Source organism: Cavenderia fasciculata (assembly GCF_000203815.1).
Source record: "Cavenderia fasciculata unplaced genomic scaffold Scf_Dfasci-G-b-205a01.r1-3, whole genome shotgun sequence".
In the NCBI taxonomy this organism is placed as follows: domain Eukaryota; phylum Evosea; class Eumycetozoa; order Acytosteliales; family Cavenderiaceae; genus Cavenderia; species Cavenderia fasciculata.
In genome coordinates, this window is record NW_004457737.1 from 2,412,322 (window position 1) to 2,431,343 (window position 19,022).

The following is a 19,022-nucleotide window of genomic DNA, read 5'->3' on the forward strand; positions in this document are numbered from 1 at the left end:
TAAAAAAAAAGTAGGTCTGTGATGATGATGCAATCCATTTCGATCCTGGGATGCATGGGGCATTGACCGAACAACACAGATTTTTTAATTAAAATTTATTTTTCTTCGTCTCCGATGATCATTCTCAGAGGGTGCACCTCTAACTTAAATACTACCAAAAGCAAGGACAGTGTTGATCACATCACAATATAGTAAACACACATATACAACAAAGAGAAAGAAAAAGAAAACAAACAACAACAAATAATTAGAGAAATAGTTTTTGTGGTGGGTTAAATTTAGCAACGAAAAAACACTACTTCTTCTTCTTATTGCATGCAAATCAAACAACACAAACAGAGAGCATCAACACAAACAAAGAGCATCAATAACAATAACAGACAGCGTATATATATATACCAACAACCGAAAGATAGATAGATAGATAGATAGAATCAAAAACAGACAGACAGACAGACAGACACAAGAAGAAGAAGAAGACATGTCATCTTCATTATCACTTTTCAGATATACAACCACCATCAATAAATATGCGCACCTACCAAAAACATTGTTGAGCGGCAGCAGTGGTGGTATTAGCAGCATCAACCAACAGGCACCATCATTTTATAATGTAAGTTTCATTAGTATAGTATAGTATAGTATAGTATAGTATAGTATAGTATATAGTATATCTAGTCAGATCAGATAGATAACCGGACGGAAACAGAAACATTGTTGTTTGACGAAGAGGTGTGGGAACTTTACAAAAGTTTTTTGATCAGATGATGGTGATGATGATATTTGTGTCTAAAAGGGGGTGAATCATCACACACTATTAAACCATTGTTTTATGGTTTATGGTTTTATGCTTACCCCTCCCCTCTCTACACTTTGAAGTCACTCCTACCACCATATTACATAATGTCATTGTATTGATTCATTCATAATTCTCTTTCTCCATCTCACTCTTTAAATTATAGAATAATAGTAGTAGTAATAATAATAATAAAAAAGATTATTTGTATAGACAGCAACAATCGCAACAACAACAACCTCAACCTCAACAATATATTACACCATTAAATAGCGCAACACAAAGATTATTCCATACGACATCAAGTCTAAACCAATCAACCAAATTAATGTCTGCCATGGCAAGTTTAGCCGATAAGATCAAAAAGGGATCTTTTATGTTGGATGAACACAACGTCGATAGAAGTTTCAACAGTCACAACTACGAAGTCAAACTTCTCGATCCACTTGGATTACTCAATCCATCACCAGACACCAAGACAAGAAATAGTGCTGACATCTTTAAGATGGTCGACTCTGACCTCCAAAAACTGACAAACAATATTGTCGAGCACATCAAGAATCATCTTTCCGGAAATTCAAGTATTGGTTCTGGTTTACAAAAACCACATCCTATCCTAGTTTCCATTTCATCATATTATTTTCAATTAAAAGTAGGTTAGACAACAGGACAGGACAGGTGTTAGTTTACTTGGTCATCCATACTTATATGATTATTATATTATTAATTTTTAGGGAAAAAGAATTAGACCAACGATTATATTATTATTGTCAAGGTGTTTATTACAACAAAAAAATATTACCGAGCCAATTGCCTCACAAATCAAATTAGCAGAGATTGTTGAAATGATTCATACTGCTACTTTGGTACATGACGATGTCATTGATGAAGCTACCACACGAAGAGATGTTCCATCAGTCAACAAATCATTTTCAAACAAATTATCAATTCTTTGTGGTGATTATTTATTAGCAAGGTAAGAGACGAGACATCAAATCAAAAATATATTAGAATTAAATGTTCTAATTTATTTATTTATTTTTAGAGCATCAGTATTATTATCACAATTAAGAAATCCAGATGTATCAGAATTAATTTCAACAAGTTTGGCAGATTTGGTTGAAGGAGAATTTATGCAAGTCAAATCAAACGAATCATCATTTGAACAATATTTACGTAAAACCTATTTAAAGACTGCTTCTTTAATATCAAATAGTTGCAAGGCTACTGCCTTGTTGGGAGGTGAAGATGCGCATACTGCCAATTTGGCATTTGAATTTGGAAAGAATTTGGGATTGGCATTCCAACTGATCGACGATCTTCTCGACTATACCAGTACGACAGAGGTGTTGGGCAAACAGGCATTTGCAGATTTGGCACAGGGGTTGGCCACTGCACCCGTTTTATATGCATCGATAGAACACCCTCAGCTGTTGGACATGATCTCTAGAAAGTTTTCAGCCGACGGAGATGTCGAGGAGGCACGTTCATTGGTTTTCAAGAGTAGAGGTATCGAAATGACCAGAGCATTGGCCACAGAATATATAAACAAAGCAATCGAAATTTTAATTCAATTCCCAAAATCTGAAGCTAGAGATGTATTAATTTTACTTTGTCATACTATAGTTACAAGAAAATTCTAAAAATAAATCAAAAGAATAAATAAACCAAACCAAACCAAACAGAGAAAATCAAACTAAAACAAACCATATATATTCAAAACAACATGTTTGTTTGATTATGTTTATTTAAAATTTTAATTTACATTGATGGACCAACTGGCTTGTTGAAATTACCTTCTTTGAGGAAACATTCAAATGACATTGGTTTGTGACCTGTGATTTGTTCAACACCTTTGGTGACTTTGGCATTCTTGTCCATCATGATTGGTTCATAGAGAAGTTCGTAAAACTTGACCATCGAGCTTGGCATACCACTCTTTTTGGCACCGTTAAAGAAATCAGACTCGGATACCAAATTGTACTTGACCGACTTGTTCAATTGCTTTTCAAGCATTTGAGAGATTTGGGTGAATGTCAATGGAGCAGGGCCGGTAATTTCAATGATTTGATTGTTGTGTTTGTCAGTGATGAGCATCTCGCAGGCACAATCTCCAATATCCTTGCATGAGATGAAAGAGATTGCATGTTGACCAGCTGGTGAAGAGATACAACCCTTGTCAACTTCTTGACGCATAAATCCAGATGAGAAGTTGTCCATAAAGAATGGTGGTCTAAGGATACCATAGTTGATACCACAATTCTTGATTAAATTCTCGACGTTGAACAATTGGAGTTTCTCTGGATTGACAACCGACAAAAAGACAATCTTTTTGAATTTCATCTCCTTGCACTTTTCAATGAGTGGTCCCAAATACGATTCTGGTGTCATATCCATTGGCAATGCAATCATAAAGATCTTGTCACATCCCTTTAATGCCATATCCCAGGTACTCTTGTCCTTGTAGTCAAACTTGACAGGTTCCACATTCTTTAGATTGCATTTAAACTTTGAAGGGTCACGGACACCAGCCTTAATCATCGATCCTTTCTTTTCCAGGGATTTCATTAAATTCAATCCAACATTTCCACTAGCTCCACAAACAAATATTTTATTACAAGACATGATTAAAGATTTAAATTATTAATTTTTAATTAAATATTATTGATTTTTTTAAAAGATTGATTATTATTTTTAAGAATAGATTGTTTGTTGGAAGGATGGAGTGAGATATTTATATTTATATTGAAGAGAAAAGGAGAGGAAGATTTGTATTTATTCAATTTGAACAATCTCTACTCTCATATTTATACTTTTTCCACATTTCCTTTGAATTTTGGTTTTGGTAGAATTGTATCGAGAAATCATGAAAGGGTATGAAAGATGTAGATTGATAAGATTTATTAATTAATTTAAATATATATATATACTTTCACATTTACTACGATTTGAATTTCACCTTCATTTATTCATTCCCACACACACATTCATGTCATCCTGTCTATTCCGCATTCCATTTCATAATAATAATAATAATAATAATAATACCCTACCGCTCAATATTCGAATTTACCTATTCAAGTTGAGGAGGAAATGGTAGTTTGAGTTTGTTTGAATTTATCGATATATAGTGGGGTAAAAATTATTTGTTGTTTTTTGTAAATACAATGGAGTAAAATAATTAATTGTATTCTTTCAAATAATAACACAAGAATCTATCTTATTAACCAATGAAAGTATACCTACCTAAAATATGTTGATGTGTTTTGGATTCCTTCCCTCTTCTTTTTTTTACCGCCAAAAAAACAACCATGTTGTCTTAAAGTTACAACCTTGAATGTTAACTTCAAACCTTCCTTTTCATTCCATTTCATCTCATCTTGTTTATATCGATAGGATAAATAACGCGATGGTGAATGTTGTTGTCGTTACTTGATGATGAGTGACTTTTACGACAATGTAACAACAAAAAAAGACACACATCAATACATGCAATGGTCAGGTAAAGTGATGTGATAGGTTCTCCACTTTCATTGATCTAGATCACTTACTCACTACTATTATTCAACTTCCCACGCACACTACTCTTGTGGTTTGGTTGCATACACCCCACTCTCACCTTCATACACTCACACAAAGTAAAAAATGCTTGTTTATATGTGAGGTGAGGGTTGGTTGAGGTAAAGGTGCACCTTCATTCTTAACATGTTCCCCCCCCCACTAGTTATTTTGACCAAATCTATTTGGTTGACACTCTGCCCGCCCCCAGTTCATTCATCATTATTCCTGCTGCTACATGTGACTGGCTGGATTGCAGGACAATGTAGTAATAATAATAATAATAATAATATTTGTGGGTGGGTGATGATAGTGCGGTAAGGTAAGGTAAGTAGTCGATGACATTTGTTTTATTATTATTATATTGTTTTTTATATCATCCACTCTCCATCATTAATAGTGTTATGTGATTCAAATTAATTTAAAATCAAGTCATCCATCCATCCATCTAGAATTAATCAACAACTCAACAATATTAATTGTAATTGTATTGGTGTCAATCAACCAACCAACCAACCAACCAACTAATATTAATATACCATCATTTATTTATTTGTTTGTGTCAATCACATGCACACACACACACACCTAACCTAACCTATCCTATCCTATCATATCATTCGTGTATCCACTTACATACACATCCATCCCCGTCCGTCCATACAACACAAAACAAACAAAAATTCTTTTAATATTTTTTTTAAAACAACACATAAAGAGAGAAAGAACAATTTTTGTTGTGTATCATTATAATTCTTACTTTTATATATATATATTAATATATCACTTCATATTGAATTGAAGTAATTAATCTATCACAAATCTACATCATCCAAAATATTTCAATTTACCTTTTGATTTCACATATTAGTATCAACTTCCGATCCTACCATCTACCCAAATCACTTCCTTCTATTCTAGCCAATAATCAGAGTCACACACGCTCTCTATATACCAGATATTTGGATTTTACATTCACATATTACCTACTACCTCACCGTCCATCATCATCGCAATCGTGTAACGGTACCCGACAAGAGTGGAAATCCAATCCATCACCAAAGTTTGTTGTAAATCCAGAATCATTTTTACTATTTTCGTAAAATTAAATCTTTATTTACCCATACATATATATATATACCATCCCCCCTCCCATCAATCAATCAATCAATCCAACCACCCCCCTTTCTATCTATCTATTTGTTGTAAAGTCTTTCCAAATAGAAATAGTCATCACATTTAAAAGAAAAATACAATCATTCATATGTATCGTGTAACAACCAACTAACAACAAATAATAATTAATTGTAAATACTACTACACTACTTGCAACATTAATATTCATTATTACATAATTACATTTATAATTATATTTTTATATACCACCATATTTAATATTCCACCAACAACTAAAATAATAATAATAATATCAACCAACTCAAACCAACCAATAAATTAATATTAATATTTGTATCAACAACAACAACAAAAAACATCAAGAGACAACAAACTCAACTCTAAAAAAATGGGAGCCAATCAATCACATCATAGTAGTGATAAGCAATTCACAAGATCACAATCCCAAAACTTCCTTGGTGATAGACCTAGAAAAATAGTTAGATCACTTTCAAAAACAGTTTTGGGTAGATCAAAATCAACAATGGATAATTTAAATAATCCAGCTGATGGACAGCCTGCTGCACCACCCATTGTTGACAAACCAACTACTGTAAATAATAATAATAATAATAATAATGATAAAATTGAAAGTTTGGATGAACAAAACAACAATAATAATAATAGTACATCCATATCGGTGGTCAAGTCACCTCCATCTCACCCAGTTGGTGATTCACCAAAACAAGAATCATTGGGTCCAGATACACTATTTATTGAAGAGCATAATGACTTTCATTCCATTGAATCATTGCCAACTGAACAACCAACTCAACCACCACCACAACCACTTGAAACTCCAAAGCAACAACAAGAAGAAGAGCCATCAGTGAAAAAATCCGAAGAAAGACCAAAAAGAGTCAAGAGAAATGAAACATTTAGAAAATTGTACAACACCTTTTCAACAAAGAAATCAAAGGCAAAATGGGATGAGTCTACTACTACTACTACTACTGCTCCATCAGCTGCAGACCCTACCATTCAAGAACCATCAGTCCAACAAGAAGAAGAAGAAGAACCATCTGTGATGGTGATACCATCAGTCGCCGAACCAATACCATCACCCGATCACATCCAAGATGAACAACCAAAAGAAGAAAACGAAATGGACAAGATTGCCAAAAACAAAAGACCAACTAGAAAGAACAAAGCCAAACATTCCACTTTACAAGCTAAAATGAGTACTCTGAAAATGAAGCTATTCAATCAAAAATTGGACAAAGAGTATGAAGAAGCTAAACGTCAAAAGGAAATTGAAAAGGTAGCCAAAGAAGCATCAATTGAACAATTTGATGATGAAGATGATGACGATGACTCACAAGATGAAGATGAAGATGAAGAGGAAATGGAGAATCGTAGATACGATGATGAAATCATATTGGAAGATACATTCTACAATGAAAAGCCAATTCAAGGATTTGGACGTCCACCCTCTCATTCTACGGCATGTCTTGAAGATGCAGAGACAGCCAATTTTGTCAATGGAACAACACAAGGTGCCGATGGCGGTTCAAACCACTCTAACCATTCACCACAAAAAGGAAAACGATCCAATCGTAATGGAAAGAATCAAAAGAAAAAAAAGATCTTTTCAGCAGATCAGTTTTATAATATAGGTACAATGATATCAAAAGAAGTAGGTCATGTATTTTTATTATCTTCTGGTCAATACAGATATTAGTAATAATAATAATAATAATTATAGTTTTTTATTTAATAAAATTTAATCAAAAAGATTACTTTTTTAAAAATTAATTAATTAAATGAATGAATGAATACTATTTTAATAAGTAGGATAGCGGTATATAATAATAATGCTTTTTTGGGGTTACGGAGAACAAATGAAAAAAATGGGTGGCGATTGGTTGGATGGTCGTTCATGAATACTTGAATCCATTTTTATAAATTAGGACAATGTCTTATATCTATTTCATATCAGATAAATAATATCGAGGTTATTATGCAATTCAATTCAATTCAAATAATACCTTTTTATCTAAAAAGGAAACTAGATTATTACTTAATTTAATTAGCAGTTGTTGTTGGACATAGGCACTAATATATGTGATTTTCACTCATAAACCTATAAATATCATATATCTCTATTTATATTAGGATAAAGAATAGGGTACCTTTATTCTTCATTAGGGTAAATGGAATTTGTTACTTGAATCATGAGTAATATTAATATTTATTTATCTTTTGGAAAAAATAAATTTAACGAGTATCAAATCTGTATGGGTTGGTTGCAGGATAAACAAAAACAAGAATTCCTATTATTATTTTTATTATTAATTTATTTTATCGATATAAGTGTAAATATATCCTGTATATTTGGTTACTACTCATCCATCCATTTTGATTGAAAATTACCAAAATCTCAAACAGCGTTGTAGAGTAAATAGTAATTAGATTTAATAATTACCAACAAACAAAACATTAATCTCATCACATAATTATCATCATCATCATCATCATCATATTCATCATTTTCCTTTCATTTCTCATCATCAATTCCATAATCATTTAATATATCTTTCAAATTGTATGTCCTTTCTATCATATCAAATATAATGATATGGTGGTCTATTCAATTTGATTGGCGACCGGACAATCTATCAATCATCTCAAATTTTTACAAAGCATCTTATCTTTTGACATCTCTGAGGGATGATATCATATAATAATCTATATTATTACATCCATATATTATACGATTGTACCAACAATTTATCTCTTTAAAAACAATGGGAAACGGACCACCTATAATCAATTGATTTTTTTTAAAAGTAATTATTTATCATCATACATCATAATCATAATAATATGTTGTTGTTTTGATGATTGATAGTAAGGGTGGTGGTGGTGGTAGTGTTGGTGGTAGTATTGGTGGAGGTCGGTCGGTCGGTCGTCTACTTGTATGTAGTAGTATTGTCACTAAATCATCCAAAATAAATTGTTGATTCATTTCATAGTCATTCTTTCCTTTTCAGACAAATTAAATTAAACAAATATAATATTTTTCAAATCACTTAATCCAGACATCATTTATAATCATCACCATCATATATATTTTAATTCCCCTATTTTTAAAACTATAAAAAATTTTTTTTTTTTAGGAAAACCCCAACAAACCTTCCTTGTTTTCTTGAAATCTCTTGGAACTAGCATCAAAACTTTAGAATATTAAAATAACTATTTAAATGTTTGTATTTATTATCCAATTCATATGGAGGAGGAGGAGGTTAAAGTACCACTTAACCCAAAACCCAACGTAAATTCCCCTTTATTTAGTCTTTCCCAAAAACTCAACTGGATCATCAGTATATCCATTTCGAGTATTTGGATTTAAAAAACAATCTATTGTCAACACCAACAACAAAGTTGGTTTATTTTGTTTTTGGTATTTCCCAAACTGTTTTTATCATTTCTCGAATATATTAATCCCAAGAGGATAGTCGTGGTGGTGGACAATATATATCTATTATTTGAAAAGATCATTATCATCATTTTCATCATCGTGTGTTGATCTACATTGCCGTTTATCGACTGATGCCAACTAAGGAACTGTTAACAACCACCCAACCAACAACCAACCTACCAACCAATCTTTTAATCGTCCAACACTCTTTACACATTCAATTCTTTGATTCTTGCAGTTTGAACGATTTTAACTATAGTTGTCAATCTGGATTGTATGTCTGTGTGTGGTTGACAATTAAAACAATATGTCAAACCAAGAGGAAGAGGAGTTGGTGATGATGTAACAATACCTACCTACCTTCTTACATACCTACATGTCCCGCACCCTCCTTCTTACAATATACACATATATTTTTATTTAATATTATATATATATATATATATATATACCAATCAATCAATTCAACACAGTGTGCTCTCTTGAATATTTCACTCCTTAGACTGTTTGCATTTTATCAGTTTAGTTTTTGGTGATATTTACAAAAGATTCATCGTATCCTGTTGTATGCATTCACCCCCTGATGATTCTTGTAGAATGTTTCTCACACAAACACACACCATTAATTAAATTAGTCAATTTCAGATTTCAAATCTAAATGTGTCTTTTTGAGTGAGTGGATGGTTCGAACGGAAAACAACCAATCCTTTGTCGGCACCTATGTCGTATAGGCAGTAGTACTACTATACTACAACGCGATTATTGCTTTGGCCAATTCAATTGCATTGTCCACCACCACTACCACTCACCCCTCACCACTCACCACTCTCAATCTAACCCACCACTATATCATCCCACATATATCAGTCAATCTGCTATCCTGTGCTGCTTATCATAATTCACCCCACTTGGTGGACATATCATGTCTATCAGGACAACAACTTGATTTACTGACCTACATTGTGCGAGAGAGAGACTGATGATATTTTTGTTTCGTTTCGTTTCTTTTATTAACCTGTTCCATCAATCCGGAAGTGAGTAAGTGTGTGAATGTGTGTGTCTGTGTCTGTGTGTGACATGATGATGATTATTATTATTATTATTCTTGATTTCTTATTATATTAACTGTAGGGATTGTTGTTGTCTATGTCATTCCTTCTACTTTGCCCAGTTGCATACTCCATTCTTTGACCAACAATTTTACTTACCTACTGCTATTTTTAAATTTAATCTTGTTCATTTGTGATACATTGCAGAATTTGGAATCACCAACAACTACAACTCCAGTCAGCCAGAAAGCAAGCATTTCCAACAACAACTAAAATAGAAAAAAAGCAAGAAACTATTTAGAGTCAACTTATTGATCAATTATACCAACAACACTACTAGTAGTACATACCAACACGACGACAGCATCACTAGCAGCAGAAGTAATAGTAGTAGCAGTAGTATTATATTGCAGCACCAGTAGAGGAAACCTGCTAGTATAAGGGTTGCACTAGTTTGTGTTAACTATATTCATTGACCCAATTAGGAGTTGCAGTCAGCCATCCAGTCTGCCAGTCTGGTGAACCAAAAGTAAGTTTGTTTAATATACCAACAACCCTCTCCTACTCCTAGCACTCTCTAAATCTATATTTATATATTTAGAACCGTCATTTAATCGCCACATTTTTTATTTAAATTAATCAATTAATCATTCATTCATTCATTCATTATTGCCTATTAAATCACAATCACATTTCCAGCCAACCAGCTTCTTCTTTTCCAACATCCAAACATTGATCAATTTTTCAAATTAATTATTGTTATTATTGTCAACATACCAACAACATCAAGAATAGTAAAGTTAGTTTTTAGAACAAGCTTGGCAGTTTAGTGTAAGTGTCACTGATCATTTTCATCCTCTGTCAGTTCTGCCATTTTTGTGTGATTTTCTCCATTTCTCCTCGTTCTCTCTTTCACACCCCCCTCTCATCAGTTTTCATGCTCTATTTTGTTTTTTGTTATTTGATTGTCTTGTTTTGGGGCCCATCAACCAAGATTTATCTTTAGAGTTTTAATAATTTTAAACACACTGCCAACTTTTTCCCAAATATATCGAGATTGGAACTCGTGTGACTTTGGGAAAAATATATAGACAGATCCAACGTTTCCAACTTTGCTGGAAAACACTAACAACTGCATTGATTTCAGAAATACACCTTTCCCAAACAACCTTTTCCTGCGACACCTACCCAACCAGATCCAAATGTGATCAATTCATTCTTCCTCCAACTATAGCACCCCCCATCCCATCCTTTCCTCTTACTTTATTATAATGTTCTCCTCTCACAATGTTATCATCAGCAGAAGAAGAACAAGAAGGAGAAGCAGCTTTACCATCATCCATCGGATAGCTGCATCATCATCATCATCATCATATTCATTGATTTCTTTAAACCAAGTCTCTGCATGACGAGTAGGGTTGCCCACTACATTTATTTTTAATACACCACCACCAGTATCCATTGATCAATGGGATCCTCTAGATATTTAACACTTGGGGTGTATCATCTGCTTCTGATTGAACACTTCCACTCTTATAAAACCGACAGGTCTATTTTATTCTTTTTATTATCTAATTGTCGAATTTAACTCCCATCCAACAACAAACTAAACACATTTTATATTAAATCCTCACCCATTTTAACCATTATTGCTATTATCTCATACATCAAGTCCCCATTTATCATTTAAATTATTTATACTAGACCCACCACCACCACCACAACCTATTCTACTGTTCTACATAAATACCAATCACATTGTTGAATTTAAAATCACTTAATTCTTATTGTATTTTAAAATTAATTATTATTATTATTTATTTTATTTATTTATTTATTTATTTTTAGATTTAATCAAAATCTTTTAAAAAAAAAACAACTCTCAAAAAAAGTAAATTTACTTTTCAATTCCCCCCTACCCTACTCTACACTTTTTTATTCAAACAAATGGAAATCATAAATGATAATCAATCCACTCTGGTAGTTGACAACCAATGTAGTTCGACCCAAGTTACTCCAATAGCCATGGATCATGATGATGACAAGGAAACTCGTTGGATGGCCATCGATAAATCCGAATGTCCAAATAAATTTATTCAATATGTAGATGAAGCTTCTAAACAAGATCAAGTATGTATTAAACAAAAAAAAGGAACCAAAAAAAGGATATAAATATTTAATTAATTTTTCAATTTAGATTATTGCACATACCAGATATTCAACAAGACAATTACAACTTGAACCAGGAATGAAAGTTATTGATGTTGGATGTGGTGCTGGAAAAGACTTGAGTAGATTAGAATCTATAGTACAAGGTACCGGTGAAGTATATGGTATGGATATTTCAAGGGAAATGGTTGAATGCGCCAAGAGTAGAATGTCCCATCTTCCAAATGTCCAAGTTTTCTGTGGAAATGCAAACTCAATTCCATTTGATGCCAATTATTTCGATGCGTATGTATAAATTAAAAATTAACTAATCCCAAAAAAAATATTAATTGGTTTTTTTTTTTATTTATAGTGTAAGATGTGAAAGATTACTTCAACATATTCCACAACCAGATGATGTTATTGCTGAAATGGTTAGAATTACAAAGAGAGGTGGTAGAATAGTCATTACTGATATTGATTGGACATCTTCAACCATATCAATTCCAAAACATGTTGAACAAATCAACTCGATCATCATCAAGGATGTTGTATTCAATGCTCATCCAGCTATCGGTCTCCATCTCAAGGGACGCATGAAGAAGAACCCACAAATCACCGATGTCGATATTTTTGCTCAATGTCTCTACACTGACTCTTTGTCAGTGGCTGATGATTTCCTCTGGTTGGGAGAGCGTGGAAAGATGGCCGTCACTCAAGGTCTCATCTCGGAAGACGAATATATGCAATGGCGTGAAGCTGTCGAGCAGATGGAAGAAGAGGGTAGTTTTGTATTCACTATCAATCTCTTTACTGTCAGTGGTAAAATTGACAAATAATCCTCCTAGGTTAATTGTACATTCAACATATACATATATGTCTTGTTGCGCAACAAGTCAAATTTCCATTTCCTTTTTTTTTTATATATATTCATCCTTTAAAATGTTAACCTACTCACTTTTGATAATGTACAAATCTAATCGTCATCATCCCCCATCACCACCACCGCCACTACCACTACCATTTATTTATTTATTTATTTAATCGATAAATTTGCTTCCCATTGCAAAAATCATCTTCGCCGTAGCTATTTCCTCTCTCTCTCTTTTGGAGTATCCCCCACCTACTACTGGAAATAACACGCCACCAATCTGTCGACAGATCGATCCACACCATCCATTCTAAATGCCAACCACAACCAAGTATTTGGATTACAGTTTGGTCTTTGAGAATCGTCCCCCAACCAAATGAAGAATTCTCTCTTTCCGTCTCTTATCTCTTTGCTTTATATATATATGTAAAACCACCTATTTTCATATTATTACCATTACCCAATTTAATAACCATCACCACCTCCTCCTCCTCCTCCCAACAATAATATGCTTAACTTTTTTATCCACCATTTAAAATATCCTCTATTTTGGATTGATGGGAAAGTAATCTCCTCCTACACCAATATTGCTTGCTTCTATTCCTCTCAAATATCTATTTATACAAAATTATCCATAAAATAAAAGGACCAATTAGAGAATCTGATATGTTTTTTCATTGTGTCTATAAAACTTTTTCTTCTTTTTTTGAATTAAAATAGATACTATTACGGTTGGTTTATTAATAGTAGTAGTCGAGAGGGTTGTTATTGTTTAATCGTCTTCATCTTCATCCCTTTCTCTAAATCTGCTACTTCTACCTCCACCATTCTAAAATGGAAAAAAAGAACCAATTAATAATAAGGATCACAACAATATACAATATATAATATAACATACATCTCTTTGTTTTTTCAAATCATTTCCATCTTCATCATCACGACTTCTTTTACCGATATATTGTGGCTGACTAACATCCATCTCTGAGTGTTGTTCAATTTCAACCATTTTCTGTTGTTTACCATAACCTCCACGTCCTGGATCATAGTCTGTTCTATATTCATCACGTACTTGACCACCACTAGCTCCACGACCGTATTGACGTCCCTCTTTGAAACCGTAATCCCAATCACATCTGATCAATCTTTCGTCGAGTTTGGTACCATTAATATATTTTATACAATCTGCTGCATCTTCTTTTGCGTAATATCTAGATTATAACATAACAACAAGGTTAATATTGATTCGTTTCTATCCTAAATCTACATACTCTACAAAACAAAATCCACAAGGAGTCTTTTGAAGTCTATCTAAACCCATGATGATTCTTTTAATCTCTCCACACTTTGAAAACAATTCATAGAGTTGTTCTTCGGTTGTGTAAAACGATAGATATCCAACATAGATGGTAGTTGATACTTCTATAGCCTTTTGAAAGTCGTCATATGTGAAACCTGATTTCTTATCGAAATACAATGGTTGAGGTGTAATGTATAGTTCTGACATTCTATACTATATCTCTCTTCTTCTCTCTTTTTTCTCCTCTATCTATAGAAGATTATGATCGATTGAATACTAAAGAAGATGTTGATATTAACTAACTACAAACTACTAATGATCATATCTTTTTTTAGTCGTTAGGGAAGATCGATCACTTTCAATTTAATTTTTGAAAAAAATACAACAAATTTTGGTTACTTTTATCCTTTATTAAATTAATACTAAACATTTATATAATTCTATTTACACATTGATTGATTCATTCATTCATTAATTGAATTGTTGAATTATTGTTGTTGATTTTGTTGTTCATTTAAGAAATTGATAATGGCTTGCGTTTGAAGTTTGACCTTTCCTGTGAGTGTATTGGCAACCCACTTGATGTAATCGATTCCTTTTGGATCTTGGATCACTTCTCTCCATGTCTTTCCGGCATATTTCTTGAGTTGTGGTGGAACTGGTGAATCAATATCTAATTCTTCGGAATGATCTACTGATGACGATGACGATTGGAATGATTGTTGTGGTTGCTTTGGTTGTGAAATTGATGGAATAACTTCATCAAATGATACAGATGAATCAAATTGTGGTTGTTGAATTGGTTGTGTTTGTTGTTGTTGTTGACCATCATTGTATGATGAAGAGGAGGATTCCTTCCAAGGATAATTGATTGGAGAATTACCATTCTTGAGAGACCAGAACTTTCTCTTTTCTCCACTCTTTACATTGACGTAGAACTTTTCAGCAGCGTTGGCAGCCTTCCAATTTCTAATAAATGTTGGGTCCCACAATGAACTACCTATACCGAGATCCTTGCAACAACGTACCAAGGCATTGGACTTGGCAGCTTCATTGGCCGTTGCAAACGACAAATGTCCTCCCTCGACATATGGCTGTTCTCCAAAACTCTCGCTCACATAACGACCCAAGCAAAACAGAGCGTATGGACGAATCAAGCTACCACTGATCACGACGGGACCACCAAAGGGCTTTAATGCCCATCCACCTGGTCCAAATGCCTGATTCAATATTCTGCGATACTTGATCTCTGGCAGATAGATGATACCATCTGGTTTGATCTCAATGTCATTGTTGTCAAGTTCACCAAGCAACACATCAGTAATCTCTCTTGCAAATGGTTCCTTTGAGATATCTTTAAACTTTTCCTCATCATAGAATCTTTCGTTGAGTAATGCTTGTTGTTGTTTGTTTGCACTTTGTTGTGATGATGGTTGTTGATGAGATGCATAGTTGGTGGTAGTTGTAGATTGTTGTTGTGGTGATGAAGAGGTAGAATAAGAGTATGTTGGTTGAAAGGTCTTATTACTATGACTGCTAGCAGCAGTAAGTGTCGTTACTCTAAAGCCAATGTTTCTCACAAATAATCTATTTAACATCCTTTTATTCTATCTGTGTGAACTAATCAATGAGCACATTTATAGAGCAATAAATTATCTTAATTACCTTTTTGACAAAAAAAAAAAAAAAAAAAAAAGGATTACTATACAGAGAAATGAGCGAACTTCCAACAAATACCAAACAATTTTTTTGTATGAGCCTAAAATATGTCTGTGCATCAAGTATTTTATTAGACTTTTAAAACAAGTAATAAGAAATATCAGAAACTCATTTATAAATTGGAAATGTTCATCCTAGAAAGAAAATAGTCGTTCATTATTAAATCCAAGCTTGGATGGGGATACAAGACAGACAAAGGAATTCCATTATTTTCCATCATCATCATATCATCTCAGACAGATAGAATAGTGAGTTGTCATAATATGAAATGTTATTCATATATATATATATATATATATATATATATATATATATATATATATATATATATATATATATATATTGATTTATTATGGAAATGTATTTGGGGATTTATTATTTTTCCTATTATCTCTACTCTTGCCATGCATGACCAACTACTCGTTCGTTTTAATTAATTTTAATTGTCAAAAAAATCGAAAAAATTGAAAAAATGGTTGTGTGAAAAAAACGAAGAGAGAGAAGACGAAACAAACCCCATATCTTTTTTTGATCGTTACTATTATTATTACTCCTTTTCTTGTTTTATAGTTTATTTTTGTTATTTATTATTAAAAAGAGTATCAAAGATGGCAATCAAAGTAAAGAAAGGAACAAAGGGTGATTCTGTCAACTATATCACCAGAAATGCTGCTTGTAGAAAGTTGGGTCTTTCTTTAAAGATGTTTAGGTATGCAATGCAAACAAACGAGAATAACATAAACAACCTAAATAGAAACTTTATATTTACATTTACATTTATTACTCTTTACTTTACATATTATTATTATTATCATTGTCGTCGTTGTTTATAATTATTACAACTACACAAACTACCTACAACCACTACAACTATTACATTACACATAATTTATTACTTTCCTTTTTTAAAAGAAAATTATGCATTCTTAAAGGAATTCATCCACGTGACCCAAAGAAGAAGTTAAAGGGTAAGAACAAAACATACTACTTTACAAAGGACGTCAAGTTCCTTAGACACGACCCAATCATTTCGACACTTCGTGAACGTAAGGCACTCTTTAAAAAGGAGAAAAAGTTACGTGAAAAGAAGCAAACAAAGACTTTGGAGTTACTCATTGCCCGTCGTCCACGTATTTCGATGGACCACATTGTCAAGGAGCGTTATCCAACCTTTTCCGACGCCATTCGTGATCTCGACGATTGTCTCACACTCATCCATCTCTTTGCCTCGATGGACTCGTCGCCCAAGGTTCGTGAGCAACACATCATCACCTGCTCCACCTTGGCTCGTGAGTTCCAAATGTACATTGCCTCGTCCAACTCACTCCGTAAGGTGTTTGTCACCGTCAAGGGTATCTACTACCAAGCCGAGATCATGGGCGAGACTGTCACCTGGCTCACTCCGATGAACTACCTCAACAAAAAGGAGAGAGACGTCGACTATGGTATTATGATCAATTTCCTCGAGTTTTACGAGTGTCTCCTCAAGTTTGTCAACTACAGACTCTACACTTCCATCGGTCTCAAGTACCCACCCACCATCGACCAAGATCAACTCGGCAACGGCAACAACTTGAGTGCCCTCATCACCGAGTCTGTCAACAAGGCCACCCCATCCACCAAGCCAGTCGCTGCCACCAAGAAAATGACTGCTGTAGAAATGGCTCAACAGGTATGAATATATTGGAAAATATTGATCTATTTTACAACAACTATACTTACTTTTTAATTATTATTTTTATGTTTTATGTTTATGTTTAGAGAAAAATCAACGCATTAAACAAAAAGGTTGGACAAGAAGAAGAGGAAGAAGAAGTAGAGGAAGAAGTAGAAGAGTTGGAAATCAACGCTCAAGGTGTTTCCAAGGACTTTGAAGGTTTGGCAGCAGAGGGAGAAGAGGGAGACGCCACCGTTGCCCAATTACGTGACCCATCAAAGTTGTTCAAGGGATTAAAGTTCTTTGCCTCGAGAGAGTGTCCCATCGTCGCCTTGGAGTTTGTCATCAAGGCATTTGGTGGTGAGTTCTACTGGAACTTTATCAAGAATGAAGAGGTGCCCGAGTTTATTACCCACGTCATCACCGAACGTACCGGTTTTGCCAAAAAGGACCTCTCCAAAGAATATATCCAACCACAATGGGTGTTTGATAGCATCAACAACAACATCCTCCTCAACTGCCAGGAATACGCTTTGGGTGTCGTCATGCCACCACATCTTTCACCATTTGTCGAATACAACGAAGACAGCTACATCCCAGCCCGTAAGGCCATGCTCGACCAATTGATCAACCAAAAGGGCTTCGAGAGCGCCGTCATCAATATGGACGAACAAGACCAAGACATGGAAGACGACCAAGACGGAAAGAAGAACAACAAGAAGAGAAAATCAATGGACCAAGACGACGAACAAGACAGCGACGCCGAATCAGAAGACAGCGACAATGACGAAGATGTCGCCGCCGCCCTCGAATCCAAATACATGAGTGAACTCCAACAAGAAAACCTCCAAATCTCAAGTAGCACCAAACCACAACAACAACAACAACAACCAAAGAAGACAAAGAATAATAATACCAACAACAACAACAACACACAACAAACTCAAATCCAAGAATTAAAGGATAAGGTTACCCAAGATGAAAAGACTCTTGGTTCAAAGCTTGCCAAGAAGAAGAAGCAAGCAGAACGTGAAGAATTAGAAATGGTCGAAAGAATGATGACCAAGAAGAACAAGGGATTGTATCACTCTGTTAAAAATGAAGTTTCCAGACAAACCAACGAAAAGAAACGTCTTGAACACAAGAGAGGTTTGGTCGAGTCTGGTAAGAATGTAGATGGTGTCCAAAAGAAAAAGGCTGCCTCTGCTGCTGTCACCAAGAAGCCACAACAAAATACTCCAAATACTACCACCAAAAAGTCTGCCCCAGTTTCTCAAACCATAAAGAAATCTAAAAAATAAATATGATTAATATAAATAATAATTTTTAA

At 33.8% G+C, this 19,022-nt stretch overlaps 8 protein-coding genes across 8 annotated transcripts; 4 read left to right on the plus strand and 4 right to left on the minus strand.

Moving 5' to 3' along the window:
* Window positions 1-481: 481 nt before the first annotated feature.
* Window positions 482-2,439, plus strand: coq1 (trans-prenyltransferase; the record flags this gene model as incomplete). The annotated part of the gene is made up of 4 exons (XM_004363186.1): window positions 482-613; window positions 963-1,448; window positions 1,531-1,772; window positions 1,842-2,439. 4 exons carry the CDS (start codon window positions 482-484, stop codon window positions 2,437-2,439), a joined length of 1,458 nt encoding a protein of 485 aa, XP_004363243.1.
* Window positions 2,440-2,557: 118 nt separating this feature from the next.
* Window positions 2,558-3,421, minus strand: padA (nmrA-like family protein; the record flags this gene model as incomplete). The annotated part of the gene is made up of 1 exon (XM_004363187.1): window positions 2,558-3,421. One exon carries the CDS (start codon window positions 3,419-3,421, stop codon window positions 2,558-2,560), a length of 864 nt encoding a protein of 287 aa, XP_004363244.1.
* Window positions 3,422-5,879: 2,458 nt separating this feature from the next.
* DFA_03643 (uncharacterized protein) lies at window positions 5,880-8,682 on the plus strand (the record flags this gene model as incomplete). The annotated part of the gene is made up of 3 exons (XM_004363188.1): window positions 5,880-7,210; window positions 8,382-8,448; window positions 8,650-8,682. 3 exons carry the CDS (start codon window positions 5,880-5,882, stop codon window positions 8,680-8,682), a joined length of 1,431 nt encoding a protein of 476 aa, XP_004363245.1.
* A 332-nt stretch (window positions 8,683-9,014) lies between these two features.
* Window positions 9,015-11,343, minus strand: DFA_03644 (uncharacterized protein; the record flags this gene model as incomplete). The annotated part of the gene is made up of 5 exons (XM_004363189.1): window positions 9,015-9,089; window positions 9,167-9,218; window positions 10,160-10,269; window positions 10,351-10,449; window positions 11,263-11,343. 5 exons carry the CDS (start codon window positions 11,341-11,343, stop codon window positions 9,015-9,017), a joined length of 417 nt encoding a protein of 138 aa, XP_004363246.1.
* Window positions 11,344-11,947: 604 nt separating this feature from the next.
* DFA_03645 (uncharacterized protein) lies at window positions 11,948-12,987 on the plus strand (the record flags this gene model as incomplete). The annotated part of the gene is made up of 3 exons (XM_004363190.1): window positions 11,948-12,130; window positions 12,198-12,454; window positions 12,522-12,987. 3 exons carry the CDS (start codon window positions 11,948-11,950, stop codon window positions 12,985-12,987), a joined length of 906 nt encoding a protein of 301 aa, XP_004363247.1.
* Window positions 12,988-13,791: 804 nt separating this feature from the next.
* ncbp2 (RNA-binding region RNP-1 domain-containing protein) lies at window positions 13,792-14,523 on the minus strand (the record flags this gene model as incomplete). The annotated part of the gene is made up of 3 exons (XM_004363191.1): window positions 13,792-13,848; window positions 13,918-14,227; window positions 14,288-14,523. 3 exons carry the CDS (start codon window positions 14,521-14,523, stop codon window positions 13,792-13,794), a joined length of 603 nt encoding a protein of 200 aa, XP_004363248.1.
* Window positions 14,524-14,804: 281 nt separating this feature from the next.
* On the minus strand, window positions 14,805-15,914 carry DFA_03647 (uncharacterized protein; the record flags this gene model as incomplete). The annotated part of the gene is made up of 1 exon (XM_004363192.1): window positions 14,805-15,914. One exon carries the CDS (start codon window positions 15,912-15,914, stop codon window positions 14,805-14,807), a length of 1,110 nt encoding a protein of 369 aa, XP_004363249.1.
* Window positions 15,915-16,030: 116 nt separating this feature from the next.
* Window positions 16,031-18,993, plus strand: DFA_03648 (uncharacterized protein; the record flags this gene model as incomplete). Its single annotated transcript, XM_004363193.1, has 4 exons — window positions 16,031-16,097; window positions 16,606-16,744; window positions 16,948-17,707; window positions 17,797-18,993. The coding sequence occupies 4 exons, from the start codon at window positions 16,031-16,033 to the stop codon at window positions 18,991-18,993; spliced, it is 2,163 nt and encodes a 720-aa protein (XP_004363250.1).
* Window positions 18,994-19,022: the final 29 nt, after the last annotated feature.